At 38.3% G+C, this 27349-nt stretch overlaps 1 protein-coding gene across 1 annotated transcript in view; it reads right to left on the reverse strand.

Annotated features, from left to right (window-relative positions):
- The window catches only part of LOC129755658 (uncharacterized), a 105583-nt gene that overhangs the window by 12291 nt on the left and 65943 nt on the right, over nt 1-27349 (reverse strand). Inside the window, exons 3-4 of the mRNA XM_055752272.1 lie at nt 16984-17160; nt 226-340 (exon numbers count right to left, since the gene is read on the reverse strand). Of these exons, the coding sequence (XP_055608247.1) occupies nt 226-340; nt 16984-17160 (292 nt within the window). The remainder of the gene's footprint in view (nt 1-225; nt 341-16983; nt 17161-27349) is intronic.

The raw sequence follows: 27349 nt of genomic DNA on the forward strand, positions 1-27349 counted from the left end.
ATGATATGTTTTTACCAAAATTTCTCTACATTGACTTTTTCAATGGAATTCAATCGAAGGAATGCACTATTAGTTCACCAACTTTAAAGCCCCAAGGTGTGTTGCATCGAAGCGTTTCCCGAATATGCAACCAGACAGTTCATCAAATGAATACGAAATGTCATAAGTTCATCAATAATCAACACCGGGGCACAGAGGCTCGGTTTCCCATTCGCTCAGACTTACCTATCGTCGTAGAAGAACCGGCCGCAGTGGGACATTCGGATGATTTCCGTATCGGTGGTCAGAGTGCCGCTGTCCAGGGCACAGCCTCGAACGGTGATTGTCTCGCCAGTATCATCTGAAATGGAAATGGGAATGAATGAATGAAACAAGACACCGATATCAAACTTGGGTGTAGACTATATGTACGGTTTAGGGTGGAATGAGCAGAACGGGGACATAAAATGGTCAATATAGCACTAGAGAAGTCAATCAAATGCTTCGGCAGAAGTGTTCTGGGAATAGGAAAATGTTTACAAATTGCTGGTTTTTGCTTAGGTCATATTTATGCATGATCCGGTCAATATTGCCAGTGAGTGCATCGGCACTCAAGCTGAGCAATTCTCAGGATGGAGTGCACTAGAAAAGTTCTTGTATCTAATGTATCTTCAATAGACTAGTTCACTTTTCGGCTTTTTTCGCTGATCACAACGCCACTTACAGGGTTTGATCCTCATTCATTTTCAAGAACTCTGGCCGAATTTGAGCTCATTTGAATAAGTTTCCAGCGTGCGCTAGGAGTTTTATTGAAAAAAGTCCATTTTTCTGGAAAATTTTCGTAGATGTGTTCTAGCAAGCTATTGTTAATATAAAATGATAATTTTATAGTGCTCGGTAATTGGTATGATAAGCATTCGTATGGACCTGTTTTAGATAATTGACTAAATCAAACCGAAAAAATTTAAAAATTCATAAACTACCAACTTTTACAGAAAATTTACTTACAAGTTGAGAGCTTAAAATCAGTAGTAAATAGAAAAAAAATATTTTTTATATAAACTTTTCATAAAAAGGTAGCCTTATTTGTAACCTTCAATTTGATGTATAACACTTAATTATCGCAACAGTACAAGCAAAGATATTCAAACATTCACATCACATTCTTTGAATCATAATGTTGTTTCCATTCAAGTTTTAGCATCATGCAACCTGCAAAACGTGGCATCAAGAGGACTTGCTTACAACTTGATCAAAGCGCGCGCTTTTTTAACTCCTGGCCCCGTCATGGGGTACTTGATTAAATAAAATATCCTTTCTTGTGCACAAGTTGGTGTGGAGCAAACTTGAATGAAAAATATTTTTTTATCAAATCAAATTTGTTGCATAGATATTTGAATAACTTTGCTAGCACTTTTGCGCTCATTAAGTGTTATACATCAAATTGAAGGTTACAAAAAAGGCTATCTTTTTATGAAAAATTTATATCGAAAATATTTTTTTTCTATTTACTACTGATTTTAAGCTCTCAACTTGTAAGTAAATTTTCTGTAAAAGTTGGTAGTTCATGAATTTTTAAATTTTTTCGGTTTGATTTAGTCAATTATCTAAAACAGGTCCATACGAATGCTTGTCATATCAATCACCGAGCACTATAAAATTATCATTTTTTATTAACAACAGCTTGCTAGAACACATCTACGGAAATTTTCCAGAAAAATGGACTTTTTTCAATAAAACTCCTAGCGCACGCTGGAAACTTATTCAAATGAGCTCAAATTTGGCCAGAGTACTTGAAAATGAATGAGGATGAAACCCTGTAAGTGGCGTTGTGATCAGCGAAAAAAGCCGAAAAGTGAACTAGTCTAATCTTCAACTACTGTTAATATTTTATTGTGTTATCTTAAAGTCTTAAAATATTTCAATATTACAATGAGAATGTCCATAACATTCAAATTCAATTCTATTATAAGCTTCCTTACTACCCGTTCGGCGTCCAACACTGTTTGTAGACGTTCCGATAGGGACATGAAATATGTATCGGAATTTAAATAGCAAAAACCCGTGTTCAGGCCACTATATCTGTGGCAGCAAGCAACGTCATCATCATCATCATCATCTTCCTCATATTGTGTGCATTTCGGACTAGGGCGAACATTGTCAACATACAGTCTCTGTCAGGCTGACCCGAGACAGGAGCCTCCGTTCATGACTAAAAGGTCAAAAAGGCACTACATGCAAATGTCGGTTAATCCCATTCCATGTTTTTTTCTTCACACTTGCGGTGACGGAGCTGCAGCAGTAGTAGGATGACACAATTGCTGCTAGACAGGAGCTGCTGCCACTACTGTTGAGTTGCTAGGGGACACGAATAGCAGAACATGTCACACTATCATCAACACCCTATACGCCTTGCTACGACCCGATAACTATGTGTGCTGCCCGATGGTTCTATTCCGGTTGGTCGAGAATTGATCGGCACCGGTCCGGTCTCGGCTGCCAGGGCTTGGAAAATATTCATTTTTAAGACCACCACTAGAATGGCGAAATAGGAATAAACTGTTTCACAAATTCTACTAGGTATAGATTATAAAGCAAACTTGGAAGCTTAAGTTCATCTCATTCTTTCAACCAGATTTTGCAAAACAACTTGCGTGGCCAATAGGCAATCAATAAATCTCTCGTTTAAAACCATACAGTTATTTATTGCCTAAGACATAAATGAAATGCGATTATTTGCGTATTTTGTGTTCTAGTCAGAGAAGACTATGCAAATTTGGGTTTCTGATGTACACGGATGTGAAATATATGGTTCGAAAGATCTTGACGAGACTAGAAAAGTTCGTTTTGGACCAAAAAAACCTACCATAGGAGCAAAAGTTATGAAACAATGAAGTTGTTTTCGGTATAAAATGTTGATGTAAGCTTCCGCGGTGTAACCTCCTCCAGCTTGACCGAATCGGCAAATATGTTTGCTGAATTCTTCCAAAGCGTTTACTCTCCACCTAGTAATGGCCCAGACAACAGCTACCTCGCATCGCTCGAGTCTTACGACATAAACTTGCCCTTGCCGTGCTTTTCCGTTCAGGATATCTACGAGAAGCTGACCGCAGTAGACCCAACGAAAGGATCTGGTCCTGACGGCATTCCTCCTGTGGTTCTGAAACATTGCGCCGCATCTGTAGCTGTCCCGATTTGCAGTATTTTAAATCGATCGCTCAACGAAAGGACGTTTCCCAGTGCTTGGAAGGTTGCAGCAATTTCTCCGATTTATAAATCAGGCAATGCCCATCACGTCGAAAACTACCGCCCAATCTCAATCCTGAATTCAATTTCAAAAGTTTTCGAAGTTTTAATGCACGAGCGATTGTATGCTGCCATAAAACCTCTTATCTCAGAGTCTCAGCATGGATTCGTAAAGAAACGGTCTACGGTGACGAATCTGATGTGTTACGTTAGTTTCCTGAGTAATAGTCTGGAGAAAGGTTGTCAAGTGGGTTCAGTCTATATTGACTTTGCAAAAGCGTTTGACCGTGTCCCGCACAGAATTCTCCTTGCAACGATGGATCGTCTAGGGTTTCCAGCTTGGTCACTTGATTTGATTGCCTCTTATCTGTTGCGCCGACAGGCTTTAACGAAAATTAGGAATTCACGATCACGAACTTTCGACACCCCATCTGGAGTACCGCAGGGAAGTCACCTTGGACCCCTTCTGTTCATAGTTTTCGTGAATGACCTATGTAATACTTTTCAATCCGACACTCTACTTTATGCTGATGACTTGAAGCTGTTCAGAAGAATTAGCAGTTCCGTTGACTGTCTTGCCTTATAAAACGACATCGGCAGATTAGAAGACTGGTGCCGCTTAAATGGAATGACGGCAAACGCCAAAAAATGCAAGATAGTCAACTTCACTCGTGCACGTAACACAGTCGACTTCGAATATCAACTCTCGGGTTCGACATTGGAGAATGTCAAATCAATTCTCGACCTGGGAGTGAAAATTGACAACAAACTAACATTCGCTGAACACATCGCGCTCACGTCTGCGAAGGGTTTTGCTGCATTAGGATTCTTGCGTCGTAGCACGAAAGACTTCGACGACGTCTATGCACTGAAAGCAATGTACTGCTCTTCGGTTCGTAGCATTATGGAATACGCCGCTCAGGTATGGGCTCCTACTCAGAGTACACACTGCTACCGACTTGAACGTGTCCAGCGAAGCTTCGTTAGGTACGCTCTCCGGCGACTTCCTTGGAACGAACCACTTCGACTTCCGCCGTACGAGCAAAGGTATGCTCTGATAAGCATTGCTTCTCTCGAAAAGCGTCGTACCGAGCTACAACAAACATTTATTTTTGATGTCTTAACTAATCGTGTTGACTCTGCTTACGTATTGGAACGCGTCAACCTTTACATATCAACGAGGACACTACGACAACGTCCGTTCCTCTGGATACCATTTCACCGTACTGCATATGGCCGAAACCATCCCATAGATAAATGTTGTGAACGTTTCAACTCAGTGTACCATCTTTTTAATTTCGATATGTGTAAACGTAGATTTAAATTAGGATTAAGTAGTATGTCTTAGTTTTAAGTTAGTCTGTATGGTATTCTAACCAAAAATGAATCAAATAAATAAATAATGAGCACTCCTTCGGTATAAAATCAGTGCAAAGCTGACTTCTGAAAAAACATCTGCGGAAATTGGCCCGCCTGCTTGGCGCCCCAGCTGACCAACGAAAACAGTCGAAACAGATTTCGCCGCCTCGAAACGAATGGCCGTACGTAGTACCTATTTCCAGCAAATCTGGAGATCATCGTACAAAACGCAATTACAGATCGACCACGTTTTGATGGACAGCCGAAACTTCTTGGAAATCTTCGACATCAGATCCTGTCGCCACAACATCGAGTCAGACCACTATCTGGAGATAGTGAAGATGCGCCCAAAACTCTCCGTAGTGAACAACATACAAAACCGACGCCCGACTCTGTTTTATAACGCACGACTGAAGCAACCTGAGGTCGTGGTAGACTACGCGCAATCGCTTGAAGCAGCGCTCTGCCGGCAATGACAATGAGCTTGAAGAAGCCCCTTTCGAGGGCTGTTGGGATACCATCAAGACAGCCATCAATAGCGTTGCGGAGAATTTCATCGGGCATGTGGAAAGAACTCGACGGACCGACTGGTTTGCCGATGAGTGTAGGAGGATGATGGACGAAGAGAACGCCTACAGCGGAATAGACAGGGTTTCCGAATTTTAGGGAGAAATGGCGGCACCTGGGGAGGAGAAGCTCAAGGAGCTTCTCGTTTCCAAGAAACATGAAAGTTCTATCAGAAACTCAATCCCGCAAAAGCTTCGTGGCGCAGGCCGAAATGTGCCGGGATAAGGACGGAGGCATCCTGACGTACAATCTTGAGGTGATAAAAAGATGGAACCAGCACTTCGATGAACACCTGAACACCGCACATGCAGGCGGCGTGGCCAACGACGAGGTGGAGCCACTTCCAACGATGAGTGAAGTTAAGGAAGCCATTCACCAACTGAATAGCAACTATTCGACGGGGAAGGATAGCAACTTAACTCTTCAAAATGGGCTCGGACTTCGGGTGACTTTTCGAGATCATTTGAATCACGCAGGGCTATGGTCTATCCTGAATGATGTTCAACGTGGTGCTAGAAGGTGTTATTTGACGAGCGATGGGCGAAATGTGGGGCACGATTTTCAACATTTCCTGTCAATTTATATGCTTCGCCAATCACATCGATATAGTCGACAGATCATATGGGGCGGTTAAGGAGATCTACCGCAAGCTGAAATGCGAAGCAGGAAGGATTGGGTTGGTGATTAATACGTCCAAGTTGAAGAACATGCTGGCCTGCGGATCCGAGACCGACCAAACCCGCTTGTCCAGTAATAATAAGGTCACGATCGACGGCGCACAGTGGGCCAGGAACCACACTTTTGCGGTCAAAATTGACTGCAGACTAGAGGCTTCGTTGTTGCTCATCGGTGTCTTCGACAAAGTTACTCGACTATATTTTCGCTATCTATTGATAGATTTGAATTAGTTCTGTTTTTCTCCGCAAGGTGGCGCCAAAATCTAACTTTTTTCAGAAGCAAGATACAGGCCGCGGCGACGAGCTGGAAATAGTCAAAGGCTTCGTCTATCTCGACTCACTTGTGACCGCAGACTATGACACCAACCATGAGATACGGCAGTGAATGATCAGCGGAAATCGTGCCTTCTATGGATTTTAAAAGCAACTGCGGTCGAGAACACTTAGCCCTTGCACGAAGTGTAACCTGCACATGACGCTCATTAGACCGGTTGTTCTCTACGGGCACGAGACATGAATATTGCTCGGGGAGGACCTGCGTACACTCGGAGTATTCGAACGACGAGTGTTAAGAACCATCTTTGGCGGCGTGCAGGAAAACGGGGTGTGGAGGCGAAGGACGAACCACGAACTCGCGTGACTCTACCGGGCTTTACTGATACGCTGAGCAGGGCATGTTGCGAGAATGCCGGAGAACTGTCCTGCAAAACAGGTGTTCGCTACGAATCCAAAGAGCGAGGTGGTTAGACGAAATGAAATGGAAATGGATCTGGCAAATGTGGAATGCCCTAGGAATTGGAGAACGGTTCAATGGACCGAGTGCATTGGAGGAATATTGTTCATCAGGTAATGTCGTGAGACGGAACACCATGTCAATAGAAATAAAATAATTCTTAAAGAGGCGTGACCGCAAATATCGGAACTACCAGCAGCTACGGAGGAACGGGTTTTTAGTTCCGACTACTTACACAGTGTTTCGGCGTGACCGAGGTCCACACAATAGTACTCAATCCACCGGCGGCGAAGTTCTGGTTGCCATCAGATCCGACCTTTCAGCCATTCCAATCGACGGTAAACCGTTGTCGGGGTTTTATAACTACCCCCTGATCGTGCTAGAAACGCAACCTTCGTAGAGTCCTTTTCCCGAGGCCTTTTCCGATTGTGTTCCCTTACTGTTTCTGAGGACGACATTCTCATTATTGGCGACTTCAACCTGCCCGGACCTAAATGGTGTTCCTCCCAGTGCGGTTTTTTGTTTGCTGATCCAGCGAGATCTTCATTTACTACGCCCTCCGCTTGATTCTCGAGACTCAACTAACTCAGAACAGCAACTCTTCGCAAATTTACAGCGTTGAGAATGATAATGGTCGCCTGCTTGATCTCTGTTTTGTTAATGACGAATGCAATTTGCCACGATTGAACTAGCTCCTGTACCGCTGGTTAAGCTTGTTCCTCATCATCCGGCACTGCTGCTTTCGCTAGAAATTTCTGAAATGGTGACTCCTATCAAGAAGCCTGCATCCTTTTTTCTCGATTGCAAGAACGCTGATTTTGTCGCTATTTAACAAACGCTTGACGTCATCGACTGGGATTCTGAACTCGAGTTTTCCGATCCAAACGCCGCTGCTTTGAAGTTCTCCCATATCATCGACTACATCATCAATCATCACGTACCAAAACGCTCAGCAGCCACTCACCTACGTGCTCCCTGGGTCACGTAAGAGTTGCGACAAATGAAAGCACTCAAGAACAAAGCCCTGCGCTACTACATGAGGCACAAGTCTCTTCACGCCAAAAACCAATATCGCAAACTTAACTCAGCTTATAAAAAATTATGCACGCGTTGGGCTATTTTATCCGGATTCAGCGTGGTTTTAAAACTAGACCCAAATCGTGTTGGCAGTACATTAAGGACCAACGGAAAGAATCCGGCTTACAATCCTACATGTTTTTGGAAGATAAGTCGGCAACTTCGGACCGTTATATTTGTAACCTCTTTGCTGACAATTTCCGTTGCACTTTTAATTGCGGTTCAATACGCTAGGACCAGTTGACTATTGCGGCTAGTAACGTCCCACGTCAGAGTACTTCCTTTCATCTTGAAGGTGACTGCTAAACTGAAAGACAGTCTTTCTGCAGGTCCGGATAGCATACCAGCGACTTTCCTAAAGCAATATATACCTCATATGTTTGCTGACTCCTATAAAACGAATCATCCAAGCATCACGGAATCCACATCCCCTTCCATTTGGTAAGAGGCTGGCCCATAAATAAGGTGACAGGAAGAATATAAACAAACTGTTTGAGCTGGTTGTATTAGATACATTTTTCTCGTTCTGCAAATTTTATTTCTCTAACGAACAACATGATTCATATGCCTAAGCGCTCTACAACAATACACCTGTTGACGTTAACGTCTTCCGTGCAAGACAGCTTTGCCAGAGGATCTCAAACCAACGTCATCTTCACCGACCTGTCTGCGGTTTTCGACAAGGTAAACCACAAAATATCCATAGCCAAACTAGATCGTATTGGTATTTGCGGATCTTTACTGGAATAGTTCCATAGCTACCTGACAGGATGGAAACTTTTTGTACGAACAGGTTTTTCTGGAGTACCTCAAGGGAGCCATCTAGGACCCATAATATTCCTGATCTATGCCGACGATTTAAAATTCAACCCATCAACAGCCCAGAAGATGTCAACGTTTTGCAGAGCCAGTTTAACATCTTCGCCGCCTGGTGTGATGTCAATTGCCTTCCCTTGAATCTCAAGCATATTTATTGTCTCAAGGGTCTTTACTGCAGCTTTACTGGTTCGATCGTGCCTCGTATTGAGGCCATCCAGAGATTGTGGAAGCTTCCTACCGGGAAACGCCTTTTTTTTACAAAGTAGCGGCAGGCAATAATAGATAATTTAATGTGGGAAAAAGTGACGATACTAATTGAACTAACTAACACCATGAATCTCAATGGAAAAAGATATTTTTTGAAGAGTTCCATGTTAAAATGACATTTTACTATTCTTTACAACAACAACCAAACAAATTTATAAAATCTAATTAATAAGATTTAAAATGTTTCACTAAGATTGTACATAAACTATTGCTACAAAAATTAAAAAAAAGGTACTTGAGACTAACTTTGATCGACTGTATTTTCACGACTTAGTTTAGTTTTGAATATTTGGAGTATGTATTTTGTTTTTGAACATGGAACGAGCCTTATTCCCTATCACCAAGCCATGCCCTTGCGAGTTAAGTGACAGGTGCGAAACCGAGGTGAACGACATTTGATTAGCACAAGCGAAAAAACCCACAGTGCCAAGAATCTATGGATGCCCGTTCCATAGAAAGCAGTAGGACCGGACCACGGTCGGAGTAGACAGACCTAATCGGCGTAAAGACAAGTAAGTTGAATTCGATCGACTCCACTGTTGATGCATCAAAGTTATAGCATCATCTTCAGTGTAAAGAAAGACCCATAAAAAATGAGAAAATCTGTCATAAAGGTTCAAATCATTTTTCTTGATGTTGACACGATTTAAAAACTTTTTTATTCGTTCAGGCATGTAGAAAAACGTATTAAGAAACAATCTCCCCAGGCGAGACCTGAATAGGGAGCATACCTTTGCAATATAAGCCTCTGACATAGAAGCCCACGCCTCAGAGATGGAACCCTTCAGAGAATTGATAATTGGGTGAGAGGATACACAGGCCTTTGCTTGAACATAAGCCCATATCAAATCGTAGAGGGAGTTCAAATTCGGACAGGTATGACATGGACTCCATTTTGTTGGAATACAACATTCTTGGGTTCGCCGAAGACTGCTCGAAACCACCTGAATGTTCAAAATGTCTAGAAAACTTTAGTATTCAATCAAGATTTTATGGAAACAGGAGGCATTTTCAATCCATTTGAAGCAAATACCATGACTCCAGTGGGATGCTTGGTAGTCCACTTGGATTTCACGTTCTCTTGAACATCTTAGCCTTCATGGGTAAATTCATGGGTATCGATTCGAAGGAATTGGACATCGGATCAATCGAAACAAGTTTCTCTTCTGAGAACACGACAATCAGCTGCTCCTTCTTCAACTTTGACAGAAATCGCTTCGAGCGCTTCTAGCGGTCATGTCGCAGTGCTTTGAATCGTTTTGTTATCAAATGGCGCTTTGCTTCGTCGAAAATCATTCGACTCGTAGCAACAAGCACCAGGTGTGCAATAACAGTCTGGAGTTAATGCTGAGCGACACTTGATCGAAATGCAGAACGTCAGATATTGAGTTGTTACGAGGAAAGGTTATACCTTGAGTCATCGGAAGGGAGTTCGTCAATGTTTACTTGGTGAGAGTTTATGTATCTATGAGAATAGCTGCGAGTACGATCTCTTATTTTCCTGGTCAGCTTTCAGGCATAGGGGCATTAGACTGAGTCGATTTGGGGTCATTTTGGAATTTCTCAAACCCTGGGGTCTTAAAAGCTTCGTCTTGGTCCAAAACTCATCCATGATTTTTTGCAAAATTTTTAAGTAACGTTTACATGAGTAAATTTGAACTTTTAAGTTTGTATGGGAAAATTGAATATTTAGTATTGAAAAATCAACATCATTTATGTTTTGTCTGTGGAACCGAGCCAGCTGATGGCTTTTGTGCCAATTTATAAAATTCCTGAAGGAAATTTTCCGCTGAACAACTTTGTCGAAGACCGTAACTTCGCATCTTATTAGGAAAGAAAGTTATTAGCTGTTTAACAGGGGCATGTCTTTTCGCATTAATTAACAATAAATTCAATTGACATCACTGCTTGGGCCTCGCAAAGTGTTGCATGGAAAGTCGTCACACAATACCTCGCTAGGCACCCTGCAGGGATGTCAATTGAGTTTATTGTTTATCAGTGCAAAAAGACATATCCCTGTTAAACAGCTAATAACTTTTTTTCTTAATAAGATACGAAGTTACGGTCTTCGACAAAGTTGTTCAACGGAAAATTTCCTTTAGGAATTTTATAAATTGTCACAAAAACCATCAGCTGGCTCGGTACCACAGATGAATCAAAAATGATGTTGATTTTTCAGTACAAAATATTCAATTTTCCCATACAAACCTTAAAGTTCAAATTTACTCATGTAAACGTTACTTAAAAATTTTGCAAAAAATCATGGATGAGTTTTGGACCAAGATGAAGCTTTTTAGACCCCAGGGTTTGAGAAATTCCAAAATGACCCCAAATCGACTCAGTCTAAGGGGCATAGGGGCGTAAAGTCTGTTTCACATAGAATCTAGTCGCATCTTTTCATTTTCTGCAGCGCCTCTAGTTGTCACATCGCGAATCTATTGACAGTGTTTTGATCCGGATGGTTTGTTTACTAAGTGGTGAAAATTTCATCAAGATTGAAGCAGTCAGTCAAAAGTTATCGACGATGGAACGCGAAAGGCGAGAGATAATTCTGCACACTCACGTAGAGAAACCGATCGCGGAATTCCTGAAATATCCATAATCGACTATGAATTCGGTGCTTCAACGTTACCGGGAGACCCTTACGAGCGAAAGAAACCAGGCGAAAAGTGGAACATCTGACCGGAAGCTGCGAGCAAAGGTAATTTGATCAGTTCACAATAATCCTGGAATCTCCTTGCGTGATTTGGCAAAAAAGTTTAAGACGAACCAAGACCAGTACAGCTCGACGAATTTGTTTGCGAGAAGGCTTGCGGTCGTATCATGCAAGCAAACACCCCAACAGGACGCTGAAACAAAACCTGGTTGCCAAAACCAGGGCAAGGAAGTTGTACGAGAAAGTGTTGATCAAGTACGACGGATGGATTTTGATGGACAAATTTTACCTTGCGAAGCGTAAAGGCAATGTTTCGGGTAGATTCAAGTTTGTTTTTGCAGATAAATTTGCTCGTAAGTTGATTATTTGGCAAGGGATCTGTAGTTGTGGGAAGAAGACTAAGATTTTCATCACTGGTGACACAATGAATGGAAATGGTTACAAAGAAGAATGTCTCCAGAAGAGGGTTTTGTTTATTGTTTATTGTTTATTTATTTAATCCATCGGACCGAAAGTCTAAATGAATGTGATGGGAAAAGCACTAGGCAAAAAAACCCATCTAAGAAGATCACATAAACGATATAACAGTTATCAGGAGACAAAACTAGCACTAATGGATTAACAAAAAAGAAGCTAACTTAAAAACGCTGTACAAAACAATAAATAACTTAGCATTGTAGCTCGTAAGCGATTCACAAATGTATCACTGGACAAATTAAAATCAAATTCACTATATACATCATTGAATACTGCACACATGGCACGAATAGGCTCGTTCTGACCATAAACCGTTCGATGAAAACCAAGCCGAAGAAATTCTCGCGTTCTCAGTTGTCTAGGTACCACGTTGAAATCAATTCTTTCAAGGATGTTTGGTGCATCGATAGCACCGAGCAGCAACTTTCCAACAAACGCCGCCTTCAGGAATTCACGTCGGTCAGCGAGGCTGTCCAGTTTAAACCAGGAACATCGTTGGAGATTCTCCCAAAACTGGCCAGGGGTAAATCCGAAGTGCTGAGCGGGTAAATTTCGATTGCACGGATTCGATTCTCCTGATCCAGGTAGCGTGGCTGGGGCACCAGACGACAGCCGCTGATTCAAGGTGCGAGCGCACTAAAGCACAATAAATAGTTCATAGGCAACGTAGATTTGTGAATTCCTTGGTGGTTCGCAGCATAAATCCCAAATTTCTGTTTGCTTTTGCTACAACATGATTCAATTGGTTTTCGAAAGTTATTTTGGAATCCAGAAGCACACCTAAGTCCTTCACAACGGAAACTCGTTCAAGTGCGGTATCATGAAGAGTGTAATTCCAAGTCAGAGGATTCCTTTTCCGTGTAAAGCTTATCACGTTACATTTCGCCACACTGACCGTTAAGCAATTCAAATTACACCACTTAAGAAATTTACTCAACATTTGCTGCAATTCTAAGCAGTCGTTGTAGCTTTCGATTTCCCGATAAATTTTCAGGTCATCAGCATACAACATTCTACACCCCGACGGAAGAGCGTATGTTATGTCGTTGTAGTAGGTGCAGAATAGAAGAGGTCCGATGTTGCTTCCTTGTGGTACTCCTGAGTTATTCTGGAACACATGGGACTCGGCATTTCCGAGACGGACAGTAAGAGAACGATTCGTCAAGAACGATTCAAACCAGAGAATGAGTCCTTCTCCGAGTCCGAGATGTCGTAGTTTTGCGAGGAGCAAACGATTGTCAATACGATCAAAGGCAGCCTTAAGATCAGTATACACTGTGTCAACTTGACCACCTTTTTCCATAGTGCGAATGCAGAATGAAGTGAACTCCAACAAGTTTGTGTTCGTCGAACGTCCCGGGTAAAACCCGTGTTGATCGACAGAAATGTACGACTTAGCGGCATTAAAAAGTCTCTGTGACACCAGGATTTCCATCACCTTAGAACAGGCACAGAGGGAAGTGATTCCCCTGTAATTCGTTATGTCGTGCTTATTACTTTTCTTGTGAACCGGGAACATAAACGACTTCTTCCAAGAACTTGGAAATTACCAGTGCGAATGGACAGGTTGAAGATAGCTGACAGTGGCTTCAACATAGCCTCAACACAATTTTTCAAAATATTAGACGGAATTCCATCAGGTCCTACAGCTGAAGACGGTTTTAGCTTTGATATCGCTGCTTTAACTTCATCCTCCGAGAAAATAATACCCGTTAGATTGAGCATGTTGCTAGGAACGTACCGCAGGGCTCTTGCGATTTTAGTAGACGAGGCATGCGAAGTACCGTCAACTGGGGCAACATGCAACAATTTTCAACTTCAATGGCTTCTAAAATCTTAATGCTTACAGATAATCATACCTCGTGTACTTGAAAAGTTTTAAGGTTGATGGGACACCAAACTGGCGTAGTCAGAAAAATTATTTGTTTTACCAGTTATTTTTAAATTTACAAAAACATGCGATTTTCACCCTACTAAGAAAAAGGGCTAAGTTGCAACAAACTCAGTAATTAATGCAAAATCAAACGAAAACGCTTGAAAATTTATAGTTTTTGATACATTTGTGATGTCATAATGCATAAAGCACCAGTTGCAGTAATTTTTGGTTTTGTTCAAATGAAATTTTACATTTTTTCTGTCAAAAATTTTTTTAAGAAAAAAGTGTTAATCTGCTGCATACATTTAGGGGTAAAAAATACTTCAAAATATTCTTTTAGCTTAAATCATGAAAATATTTCTTAGGATGGATGAAATTTTTTTTTTTTTTTTTTTTTTTTGTTTCGATTATAGTCGTTTTACCATCTTTATGGCATTCGCGACTTTATCAACGTTACAGTTGGCGGATCGTTATTGAAAAACTTATCCGGTACAACTGTGTTCGATGTTTACTCTTGGGCTCGAACTCGTGGACATCGGCTCAGGAGACAACAGACTTGCCAACTGAGCTATATCACAAGCCCAGGATGAAATTATAATGTTAACAAACGCATAATGCACAACAATCACATCCCAGCACATGGAAACGCGATTTATGCCATTTAGTTCTGATTTGCATTTTGTTGCATTTTGCCCCAGACAGCTAACTGAGTAACAAAAATATTTGTTAAAAAAAATTTGGTGATTGTCCGTAAAATATTTATACACCAACAGTGTTGGTATAGGATTATGAAAGCAATATAAAGTTTGTAGGTGATATCATTAAACCAATCCGTCATACCAGGTAAAGTTTTTTACGGCATCGAAAAATGTAAAAATTTGTACATTTATTGCTCGATTTTTTAAATTTTTTATGACAATCAAAAACTATAAAAAACTCTTTCACGATGTTAAAAACTATATCATCATCAATTTGTTATCATTCAATGATAACTTTATTACAGTATAATGAAATAAAAATTGAATTAGTGCTGTAGTATACAAATGTTGCATCTAACCCAGCTTTTGCATGTTGCCCCGTTTGACGGTACTGAAAACGCTGGCGAAATGTTCAGCAAAAAGATTACACGTCTGTTCCAAACTAGACGATTTATGCTCGCCTAAAAACATCTCCGATGGGAACCCGGTTTCCTTTCGCTTCTCCTTGACAAAAGACCAAAAACGTTTCGGGTTGTGCTTCAACATAATTTGCATGCGCTCAACGTGTTGGGAGTATCGGAGTCGATTGTAGCGTTTGTACTCATTGCTTGCAATACCAAACCTGCGTTTATTGAATGGATTTTTATCACGCGACAAGCGTCTTATAGCAGCAGCTCTTCTGCGTTTCAGCGTACGCAAATGTGCATTAGACCAAGGTGGTTTACGTAGAGGACGCTTCAATGGGACGTGATCTCGAAATGACTCGTGTAACGTAGAGGTAAAAAAGTCCACAGCCTGATCTACGTCAGTGACATTCTCGATGAACGACCAATTGGTGCATAACAATATTTGGGATATTTGTGCAAAATCAGCTCTATAAAAATTCAATGAACATGTGTCAGTTGCGCTATCAAACGGTGTGGTTCCAGTGTAGGTTGACGCAATCAATAACGGTGGGTGATGAAGATCTGCTTCTATCAATGGTTCCATGGCGGTCGAAACGCTGCAACTTTCTGCAGCGAATTCATTGATAAAAACCAAGTCAAGGATGCGGCCACGAGAGTTGGTGACAAGGTTCATCTGCCGATTACCCAAAAGATCCATCCCGTCTAATAGAGTGGAAGAGCAAGTTGTAAATGATGAAACCGCGGGGTCTGGATAGGCAAAATTTGCGGAATTTTTTATCCAACTGAGTAGAGGCTGATTATAATCGCCGAGCAGGATGTGCTGATCGTTGGGTCGTAAAGAATCCGCTATCGCGGCCGCTGAGTTCAGATGGGAATCCAAAATTGAAGGATCGCTAGCATCGTCTGGACTGAGGTAAACAACGCCGTTTTGCCATTCATTCGGTCCCACAAAGGTCCGGTGAAGTTCTGGCCGGACCTGGCAAGCTGCCACTACAGCCGGGATGTCGTAGACTGGTATAAGGAGAACAAGATCGATTTGGTTGAAAAAAGTATCAATCCACCAAACTGTCCGGATTTTCATCCCATCGAGAAATATTGGGCAATAGTTGAGGGCAAACCGAAGAAATGTGGCAGAACCTTGAAAAAACCCGCTCAAATGGAAAAGTGGTGGAACAAGATGGCGAATGGGGATACCAGCAGTACTGTGCTGAAAATAATGGGTGGTATCACAAAAAAGTTCGAAAATTCATCCGAAAAGCTGACGAATGATTTTTATGTATTTTTTTTTCCTTAAAGTGCAATAAAAACGCTACAATATGACATTTTTACTTTTGTTGCGGAGAAAAGATCTATTTTATCTGACCAGATTCTATGTGAAACAGACTTTAGTATGATAAGAAGTTCGATAGTTGTGTTTAGGACGCCCAAAATAAAAATATCAGAATAAAGTTCAGATCGTAAACACGACACATTTTGCATCCCTGGATGTGCAACCTGATTGAAGCTGACAGCTGTATGCAAGGGAGAGTAGCATAAGTCATTTTGCCGGCATGTCCTTGTCTGTAAAATCAATGATTCGGCTAACATACTTTCCGGGTTATCTTGTTTTGTTTCCACCATGGTGCTGCTGTTGAGACCGAGTGGACAATAACAACGAAAATGAATAATGATATTTTTGAGTCCGAAATGGTGAACTGGAGAACGAGTAGTTTCATTTGAAAACAATAATCATTATTCATTGTATTATTGGGAAAAGCTTCATTTCGAGTTTCAAGTTAACTTTAGTATTAGGTATAATATCTATTCAATGGAATTTGAACGACAATAATCCCAATAAGAGTTTTTGCAATGCCTAACACGATAAGTTATAGAACACTAATTCTAATCCCGTCTATTTTAATCATGAATGTATTGTTATTGAAATTTAAAAAAAAAGTTCTCTAAAGCTCAACTACACTCACTGAATGGAAAGCTTTGAATTGCCAATTTTCACGCCAATTGTTGGCAACGAATGGTTCGTCCATTGAAAACAAAATTAATCCCCCTGCTCACCGATGCCCATTTACAGTGAACGTTGATTCGGAAGTACTGAATCAGCACGTGTTCGTGTTGGTTGTCCCCAATTCGAGGTAGGTTGGTACTCACCGTAGTAACCGGCTATTTTGATGCAGGATGTGGCCGGAAACAAGCCATCCCGTCCCTTCCGGCCGCCCATGCACGGCGATTCCAGGATGGCCGTCGAAAAGTTGTTGTGGAACGGGTCGTCGCACGCCTTATTCGCACCATTCATCGAGACGCATTTGAAGCAATCAATTCCGTGCACTGAAACGAATAGCAAACGGGAGGAACAATAAGGGCTCTGATTAGCTTTCGAGGTTGCACGATGGACATTTTAGCTGAGTGTTCGATATTTTTTTTGGTTTTCGATGGTTAGGAAAAAAAAATTGTAGATAAAGCAAATATCAACGGTCAGTTGGAAATGTTAAATATATGACCCATTCCAGCATGACGTCACAACGTTTGCAAAACAATTTTTTGGTATATTGTATGTAAGTTTTACAGGTCATATCGCACATTGTTAAAAATTGTACATTATGAGGTCAAAATTCAATTCTCTACAATTTGAAAGCAAAAGTATTTGTATAGAATAAATAGTTAACAAAATATAAGCAAAAGGAATCGTGACGTCACAACGCGCCTCTTTTCCCACTTTTCAGTTTTTTTTACAACGCCGCAATTTTCTGCTCTTCTATTTGATCAAATTTTATGAAAATTTCAGGAAAGTATCGATTCATTACAACCAACAAATACCTGTTTTTGACTTTTTCAAATTTTGATTTCAATTTATATTAGAGCGATTCAGTTTCGTGACGTCACAACGCACCATTTTTTTAAAGCAGGGTTTTGCAAAGCGTTGTGACGTCACGAAATTTGATGGTTAGCTACATGAAATAAATCAAAGTATAATCTTAAAATGAATGCTTGGTTTACTTAAAATGCTTAAAAACTTAATAAATAATGTGATTTAGTGATGAAATCGATCAATTTATTCCCAAAAATTCTCAATCTCAAAGGCCCATATGAGCAGATAAGGTTATTCGAAGTTTTTTTATGCGATCATATGAATATTATTTAGGACAAAACTAAAACTAGGAAATATTTATTCGTAAATGCGTTGAAATGTATTTCGGAATCTTTTTAATCTTTAATTGCAAAGGAAAAGAAAAATAAATGATAATTTCAAAGCCTTCGATCTTTCCATGATAGTTAATCGACACTAGAGTGCCTAAATCAGCCATCTAATGAAAATCTTATAAGTTGCAAGCTTTAATAGATCCTAGGCCTAACACAAAGTCCAGTGCCAAATTTGGGGATTGGCCCACGGAAATAGAGGGCACAATGAGCCTAAAATTTGCATGGAATTAAGAGAAATTGGGTTTGGAAGGACATTAAAACCAAGTTATGCACCAATTTCTGAAGTCCCTATCGGCTGGTTTATTTAAATTATAGTCATTCACAAAACTTTTATTATGACAAATAGTTTATCTCAAGATCCCATTTCGACAATGGTTTAGTTAAAAAGGTTTTTGAGTTTCAAAAATTAGCTTCTGATGGGTCAAATACAAAAAATACATGAATGATCGTCAATCGACGCTAATTTTGAACGTTATAGCTTTTTTTATTATAACTCTAATCGAAACGCGTTCCTCAGATGAAATATTGTCATAATCAAAGCTTTAAAATACACAAATTAAAAGAAAAATTGGTTGATAAAGACCTAAATTATTGACAAAAAACGGTTTTTTTTATCATGCCGAAAAAAATCTACATAATTCCATACAAATTTCAGGTGCGTTGCGCGACCCCTTCCCTTAGAATAATCTGACCCAAATTTGCTAGTACAAATTTGAATTTATTAAATTTTGTAATTCAGTTCAAAGTCTCTTTTGTGAGATTTTATGTGGACACGGGGTTCGATTTAGATTTTCTAGTGACATTCTTTGAAGTGGAAATTTCAATAAAAGCAGTTTTCTATTAAAATAATTTAATTAATTTTATTAATTTATTTTCTATGAAAATCTTATGAATTTTTTTATAAAAAAGTTAATCTATTAAGTTTTCCAGTTTACCAGATTTTTTAAATCTCGTTAAATTTATATCATGGAACTTATTTTGTTTGAACATAATGCCAGAAAGAAATAGAAGCTACTAGCGGTGTTTTTCATTCTAACATATGTAGATATATGAAGAACTTGATCTTTAACAAGATTTTTATTCAAATCACAGATAACTATCTGCTGTATGTTTCACAAATATTCTTTTACAAAATCGATGAGGATTTCATTTGTTTGATAGTTTGTTTATTCTTGAATCAAACGTTTTTAAGCGCTGTTTTAAATGTTTTATTAGAAATGTTTAAAAACAACTAAGTTAATGCAAAAAAATAGTTTCTTGAAAAACTTGATAATAGAATTCGTTTTTTGAAGCACATTGTTGTGTTGAACTTGTATTGAAGAAATACTATCATCGCGTTAAAGTAAAAAGTCTTGAACGTTTTCGAAAAAAAGTAAATAAATTTTCGTGACGTCACAACGCATTCTTTACCCGGGTGCAACTCACAACATTCTAAACCGATTTTCAATCTAAAAATTGCATTAAATTCCACTCAAAAATTTTGAAGAGACCTCCAATTTTCGACAATATGTGAAATTTCAGTAAATCATAAATTTAAAAACAGTAGAATTTTCGTGACGTCACAACGCTTAAAAATAGATACCTTTATCAACGATTCTAGAGCGTAAACTTGCAGTAACTGTTATTTATCTTATATCATGCTTAAAAGATGGCTTTTCTACCGTCATTTTGCAGTTATTTGTTTTGACATAGCTAGATTTTTGACAAAGTTATGTTATAAATAAAGAATATTTGCAAAAATCAATTTAATTTCATACTAAAATTTTTAAATTTCAACGTTAACATACTCAATTCTAGAAAAAGGTAGCTGAAAATCTTTTAATGGAAAATGACACTCAAGAAATAACCTTTCTAACGCTGTGTAATTTATATTTGGATAATGAAGAATAAAAATCGGTTCTCCAATTGAGGGACGCTTAGAATGGGTCATATATAGGGTAGGTGTACCCTCCTCCGTCGTATCCCTCTGATGCGTCGCAATTCAAGAATGCATGTTTTAGAGCCGAAAAATCACTTTCCACTTTAATTGGCTACTTCACATGATAAACTTAAGCTTGTGAATTTATTTTCTATCACAAATTTGTCACTTTTAAAACTATTTCTTAATTTATTTGATATTGAAATCGCGAAGTGAATTGAATTATTTATGCACTCCGCCATATTGTAAAACAAACTTAGTGATCCCCCCAACGTGTTTCTTTATTTTATCGCTTCCTGTCAATGCATATAACGATCAAAATCATAAAGTTCGACAGAAAAGTGTTGAAATAAAATTAGAAAAATGATTTCAAACTAATCTGAACTATATAAATTTGTCAATATTCGATTGAAATCAAATCGCTCGGGCCCCATAATTCGTCGTAATTTTGCGACACACGGAAAATAATAAAAAGGTAAAATTTACCGAGATAGCCAAGGTAAACGATCGTGAAAGCCAAAAAGGTAGCTTCTACCTCTTCGAGGTGAAACTCACCTCACAGCGAGGTAAAATTTACCTGAATCGAGGTTGGAAAAAAGGTACAATTCACCGAGGAAAAAGGTGAATCCAAAAAAGGTAAATCTTACCTCGTAGCGAGGTGAAGTTGACCTGGATTGAGCTGAATAAAAAAGTATAATTCACCTAGAAAAAAAGGTAAAACCAAATAAGGTAAAACTTACCTCGTAGCGAGGTGAAGTTGACCTGGATTGAGCTAAACAAAACGGTACAATTCTTCTTGAAAAAAAAGTGACTATTCGCCGAACCCGTTTATTGAGGTTAAGCTGTTTTGTCATTCAGGAACAAGTTTTGCTTTGTGCATAGGGTAAATGTACCCGACCTTGGCACCTAAGGCATGGTTTGCCCTTTTTTTCGACATTCCTACCTTCCTGTTGAGTGCACCATATAACATCCTTTGAAGAATTTACCTGCTAACTTGCTTAGAGTTCAACAAAAATATGTTTTCTCTATGGAACTTTCATAAATGTGAGTAAAATGCATGCAAAGTACTCACTGCGGTGCTCCAATTACTTGGCCGCCGTACCAATTGTTTGCCGTTTCGATGATCCGATTCTTGGCCACCAGCAAAGTGCAATAGATCTTTACCAACAATACTCAATAGACAGTTAACAGAATCGTTGGCTATTCTGAATATAAGGCCACTGACAGAATGACGTCAGCTGAGCGTAAAGTTCTATGCGACGATGGAAAACCGGGCGCCACTCATACAACAAAAAGGCCTTTGAAAACATTGATGAAATTTGGTTGAAAGGGAAGCACAAAATAAGCTTTCATTTCAAAAAGTCGGAAGTCCAGAAATTCCGCAATGCGATTGCGACACATAGGGTTATTTTCACTACCAAATAACTGTCTTCATATTGTGGAGTTTGGCTTCATAAAGTAAGAAATTGAAAAATTCCTTTAATGGTATTTTAAAATTTTGCCCTTTTGAATTTGTTAGCTGAGATTATGAGCTTCTAGCAAGAGCCATCTCGACTGCCCAGGATTTGTGTCGCAGTGGTTTGACACGCCAAATAGATGTTAGAATGTAAACCTTGCTAAAACATTTTTTTTAATTCGACTCACATCAAATATTTTAAGGAATAATTGGAAAGCAAACGATATTTTCCTGAACTTCCAACTTCTGTTTCCATGAAAAAATTAGAACAAATATCTAAAAAAATTAATCTGAGTAAGTATATGGTTCCCAAGCAATAGAAAACGATTCCAAAGCTCAATTAATTATGTATTTTATATACTAAAGTCATAAATTGCCATCGATCTAACAATTTTTAGATGAGAAAAACATCTTAAGTCTTGTGAGAAGCTTAATTTAATTCAGTTTTTTTTAATATTTCGAACCACTGTGTTCTGTAGGAGACCACGTGGCTTTTGCTCGGCAGACTGAAATGCAAATGCTGTTCGCACGCATACCAATGTACCTTCGATTCATGGATCCCAAATAGCGATTTTTGCATTTTCAATGCACGGATCTGACTTTTAGTTAGTCGAATCACTTATGTTCTCCAACTTATTTCGAAGCTTAAGTTGATAGAAACGGTCTTATCATACAACCCAATTAATATGAAAACATTTGTGCGTAGTTTTAAATGAATTTTAAGGGAAAACATCAGCCCAAAAATACCTCTATAATGAACATGTATTTTTACCAGCTTCCAACACTGGTGGTGTATTTCGATTGAAGTTGCATGCCAAGAAAAGGAACAAAATTAGTTTTAAATTTTTAATCAAAACCTAAATAAATATTCACTCTTTAGTCTTTCTAGTATTTTTTGATTATTTGCCGAGTTTAACTGTGAGCATGAGTATTTATTGCAAATTTTTCAAATGAATGTCTGCGTTTGAAATCGCATGCGAATTTAGCAGTTGCACTAGAAAGGTGAGTTCATCTGATTTTCATACGGTGATTTCCAACATAATTTCTTCGGATGCAGATCGAAAAAAATTAGCTTCTTTATTAAAGTACAAACAATCAAAAAAATTCGGTATGCACAGATTTGAAACAAATTATTCTCTTCGCAATGAAAATATATTCAAAATTTTTTAAGCTCAATTTGGACCTGAAAAACATGAAAAGACATGTTGGCATGCCAAGAAATGGACCATGCCAAAATAGGGCTCACTTACCCTAATATGTGAAAATCGGAATAGAATGGTAAGTGTTTTCTTAGATATCATTTTGTTGTGCTGGTTCTCGTCATAATACATTGCTTTTGTTTCAGATCGACCCATAGAGCTTAAAGGTGTATTCCACGTCATCCTCCAGCCGGAAATGCCTGCCGAACCTGACCGGATTAGCCGAACAGAGGAGGTCATGAATGTACGCAACGCAGGAGTATTCAGCGGCCATGGCGGCTCGGAAGAACGCGAAGCCGAATTACCAGTCCCCATTTATCTCCAATAAATATAATTTTTGATAGAATTTTGTATTTTTTTAATTCTTATTGAAGAAACCAATCAAACCAACCAGCATTTACCTTTTAAATCAGTAAATGGGAAAACGGTATTATTTACTATTTTGCTAGGTGAATGCGAAAAAGGTAAAATATACCTTTTTGCTAGGTGAATTGAAAAAAGGTGTAATTTACTTTTTTGCTAGGTGAATGAAAAAAAGGTAAAATTTACCTCGAAAGAGGGGTGGAAAAAATTCACCTCGCAAAAAGGTAAATTTTACCTTTTTTTTATTTTCCGTGCAGGAATAGGAAACCGTTTTGCAAGAATTGGAACTAGACCGGTTCATTTTTACTATTTTTTGCTGAACACAGTCGGACTCATAGAGAATGAACATAATGAATTTCCAAGTAATCACACCACAATACAGTAGTTTTGTTTATTTTGAAACTAGGAACTTGGTGCGCTGGGAGATAAGTGCAAAAAGTCTATTTATATTGATAAATTACTTGAATGTATTCAGCATTGCTTATAATACATGGTTTCAAATGAACAAAGAATTAATGGATTTTTTAGCTTAGTGGTTGGTGTTTTACAAATTATTTACTAACGGTTTCGTGCATAATTTAATAAACGTTTGAGTGCACGCAAGAATATCTCCAACTTTACACATTTCTAACGTTCAACTCCAATGAAATTGTTTCTTCAAAATTATTTCATTTTTTAATATTTGATTATTTTTGGTTCTATTATCTGATGACTCTAAACCTTTCTCAAGTGTTTGAAACTTGAGATACATCAATTATCTGAAAATTAGACTTTTTAAGCTTCTTGCATTCAAACTGCAATATCGCACTTACGAGCAAACGCTTTGCTCTACTGAATGGTCACTGAGAGATCCTTGAAAACTAAAACTAAAACTTCTCCAGTTTTCAGAAATTCTCTAAATGGGTATCAACTCGAGGAAAAAAAATCAATTCCTGGACCGATAACCTCGATTTCTATTGAATTTTGACGATGCATGGAAAATCGATACAAAAAACTCCCGTTGAAGCTCAAAATGACAAGAGAATTTGGATGAACGGATCATTTTAACTTTGAAATAAGAGTTCATGAGTCTCTGATTTGGATCTCAATACAAGTTTGGATAAAAAAAATCGGTAGATATGATTTTTTGTAAATATAGTCGTTCAAAATTCAACAAAATCAAACCCGCTTATATTCTGATTTCTACCATATAAGTTTTAATACTTGACTCATGTTTGCTGCATTTTTATAAATTCTCAGTGAATTTTCAACAAAAGATGTCGTTTTTGACTTATTACAATTTGAATGAAAAAAGACGAAAAGTTTAATTTCAGTTGGATTACTCTACGTCATTTCCCAAAAATTTGAACCCTAACAACAGAATGTTAGAATATTAAAGCGTCAATTTCCGAAAAAAAAAACATTTTTGCAAAAACTTTTATCGCTCGCAAAAAAACCTGAATAGATGAGCTGAACCAGTCTAATGCGCATTACACGAATCAACGTGGAGTTGCTTTGTGTCGATATCCTTTGCCAGGGTTCTCACATGCATAAGAATACACATGTTGACAAAACTCAAGTGTGATTCTGCCTCTTCTCAAATGTCTTACTATTCAGTCTCATTGCGTAGAAAAACATTAAGTACTATTAAAAATGTTGATGTTCTTTAAATATATGCAGTTACTGTGTAAATTTGTGCCATGTAATTTGTGAAAAATGTCTGTTTGAATGTTATAAAATTTTATTTTACAGACAAATCCTGGATCATGGCAGCCCAGTCCGCTGGAGAGTGTGTTGGTACAAAATACATTTACAGGGTGAATTCAATTTGTAAGGTCTAATATTGTGCTGCCTGCAATTGCCTTAGCCAAGCAATGGTACCTAGCTGCAAAAACGCTACCTTGGGATTTCTTGGCAAGTCCATTTTATTGCGACTTAGATCTCATTCGAACTTTGCAGTTATCCTTCGCGGTTGATCCGTGCGAAGTAAATAATCGCATTTGTATGAACCGCAACCGCAAAATTTCAAATCTATCCCTCATGAGGGAGGAATAGTTTGAGACAATTTCGGTAGAGTTGAATAGAAGGTATAATACTTTGCTGCCTGCAGATGCATTAGCCAAGCAATGGTAGACCTGTTAAGAATAAAGCTATCCTAGTTTCATAGCTTATTGCGACTGGTTACTCGAGAGAACTTCTGCTGTTATCCTGCGCGGTTGATCCGTTCGATGTAAGCTGATGCTAATTGCATGAACCGCAACCGCAAAATTTTAAATGTATTTCTGAAGAGGGTGGAATAAATTGAGACAATTCCGGTCTCCTTGTGCCTTGTACGACGGAATTAGGGACCTGGTACGACAATGGAGGAACTTGAATGAGAAAAATAAATCATTAATTGACACAAAAGTACGTAATGGATTGATTTATTTCCTACATAGTTTCATAAAACAGTATTCGAAATAAAGTTTAATGAATAAATATCAGTTTCAAATCAACATGCAAGGCAATTCCATTGAATTAATGAAAAAAGCTTCCTTAAGCCGTTGTCTTAGGTACACTTACCCTAATACGAGAAAAAATATGAATTCCTTGTTTTATTCGCATCCACCCGTTTTCAAATGAAGCGCTTAAGATCAGAGAAATTGAAGTATCCAAATGATAATGTCGAGTAAAGGCACTTAAAATTTATCTAACTGTACTAGATTTTTCATATATCTACCTAAATAATTTCCCAATTTGAGCAGTTTCAATACAATCGGAAAAGTAAGAAAAAACAATAAAAATTTTGCACATATCTTGAGGTATGGAGAATCGTTAGGTATACTTTTCTCAAAATAAATGACTTTTTCACTCCTGAGGGTCTCAAATGTTAAACTCATGATAAAAAGTTGATGTAACAATTAAAAATCAACTACACCCAACAATCAGATGCTACACCAATAATGAACTTCCTTGGAGGTGGAATTATCGGTACAAAATTCTATGCCAAACCGGCATTAGCAAGCTGGCATTGTCCTCCCGGCGAAACCGCATTGCATACAGGTATGTCTGAAAGAAACCAAATAATACATATCACAAGACAAAGCAGGATGGAAACAATCATCCAGCATTTTTATGAATTATCCAATAGGATGAAAATTTCATAAAATGTTTTTCTTGTTTCGCATGGATGTAGTGGTCATGCATCTTTTTGCTTGGGAGCTCGAGCATTTATACCTGCAGTGTTTTTCCAATCATATCATCTTTGGAACAGTACACTTTTCAGCTCATTTTCGGCACGGAGATTTGCTAAATAGGCATTAGATTTTTGCAACCTCCTCTACGGGTATATAAGCTTAAGACTCAATGAGTTAGATTGAGCAACACTTTCATCAAAATAGTAGTGTTTGATTAGCTTAAACTTCAAAACAGATTTTTTTTTCAAAACGAACACAGACATAAAACATCTCAGTGAAACTTAACGTTTCTTTGACGAGAACTTTTTTTAAGACCAATAAATAAACACAAGTGTACAAAAATTTTACGTTAAAACAAAGACAGTTTCTGTTCCTAACCAATGATTACGCATAACAATGACACTTTTTATATGTAAGGTTCAATCCAGCCACGACTGGAGAGATGAAAAGACAAGTGAAGCGACGCGAGTGTTTTCAACAAAGTTTTAAAATGGATTTAAGCGTGTTCCAGTCGCGTTTAAATATCAATTTCTTGTTTAATCGATAAATGAAATGTTTCTCGTTGTTCTCATTGTGAAATTATAAAATAAAATATCGTGTGATCGGTGCAATTAAGTTTTTTTTTGATTATGTGTTTTTGCATTTTTGTTTTTCTCGGCAGACGCCACGTTTTATTTTGACATTTTATTGGAAAAAAAAATGAAAAGAGATGGCGCTTATAAGAAAAAGTTCGTGTCGTAGCTAGCGAAGGCTCTTCAGTGATCTCATGATGACGTGAATTGGTTCCGGAAAGTTTCACAAAAATTCGTGGAAAAAGTGGCGCTAGTTTATTAAAATTATGTAAGTTCTGCGATAGGCTATCCCCCGCTATTGGACTGATGATTTCTTCCAAACTGGATTTTGAAACACATCTCATGGATGTGTTGAACATCAAAAGATAAGTATTCAGTTTTTTTTTTTTTTTTTTTTTTTTTTTATTACCATAATTATTTATTATCATAATTTGAGCAAAGTACTTTTCTGCAAAACTTTATGTGAAAGCAGAAAATCATTTGCAGTTGACCTAATAACTTTCGGTTCGGATCCTAACTAACAAAATGTAGAGCCTTTTTGAAAGTTCAACCACGTTCAACTACTTTGTTACGTTTTCGTTCAATTTGAATCGAGCAATTCTGTAGCATAGGTGCCAATTTTACACGAAAGTATTCATACATCAAAAAGTTTT

Source organism: Uranotaenia lowii, chromosome 3 (genome assembly GCF_029784155.1).
Source record: "Uranotaenia lowii strain MFRU-FL chromosome 3, ASM2978415v1, whole genome shotgun sequence".
NCBI lineage: Eukaryota > Metazoa > Arthropoda > Insecta > Diptera > Culicidae > Uranotaenia > Uranotaenia lowii.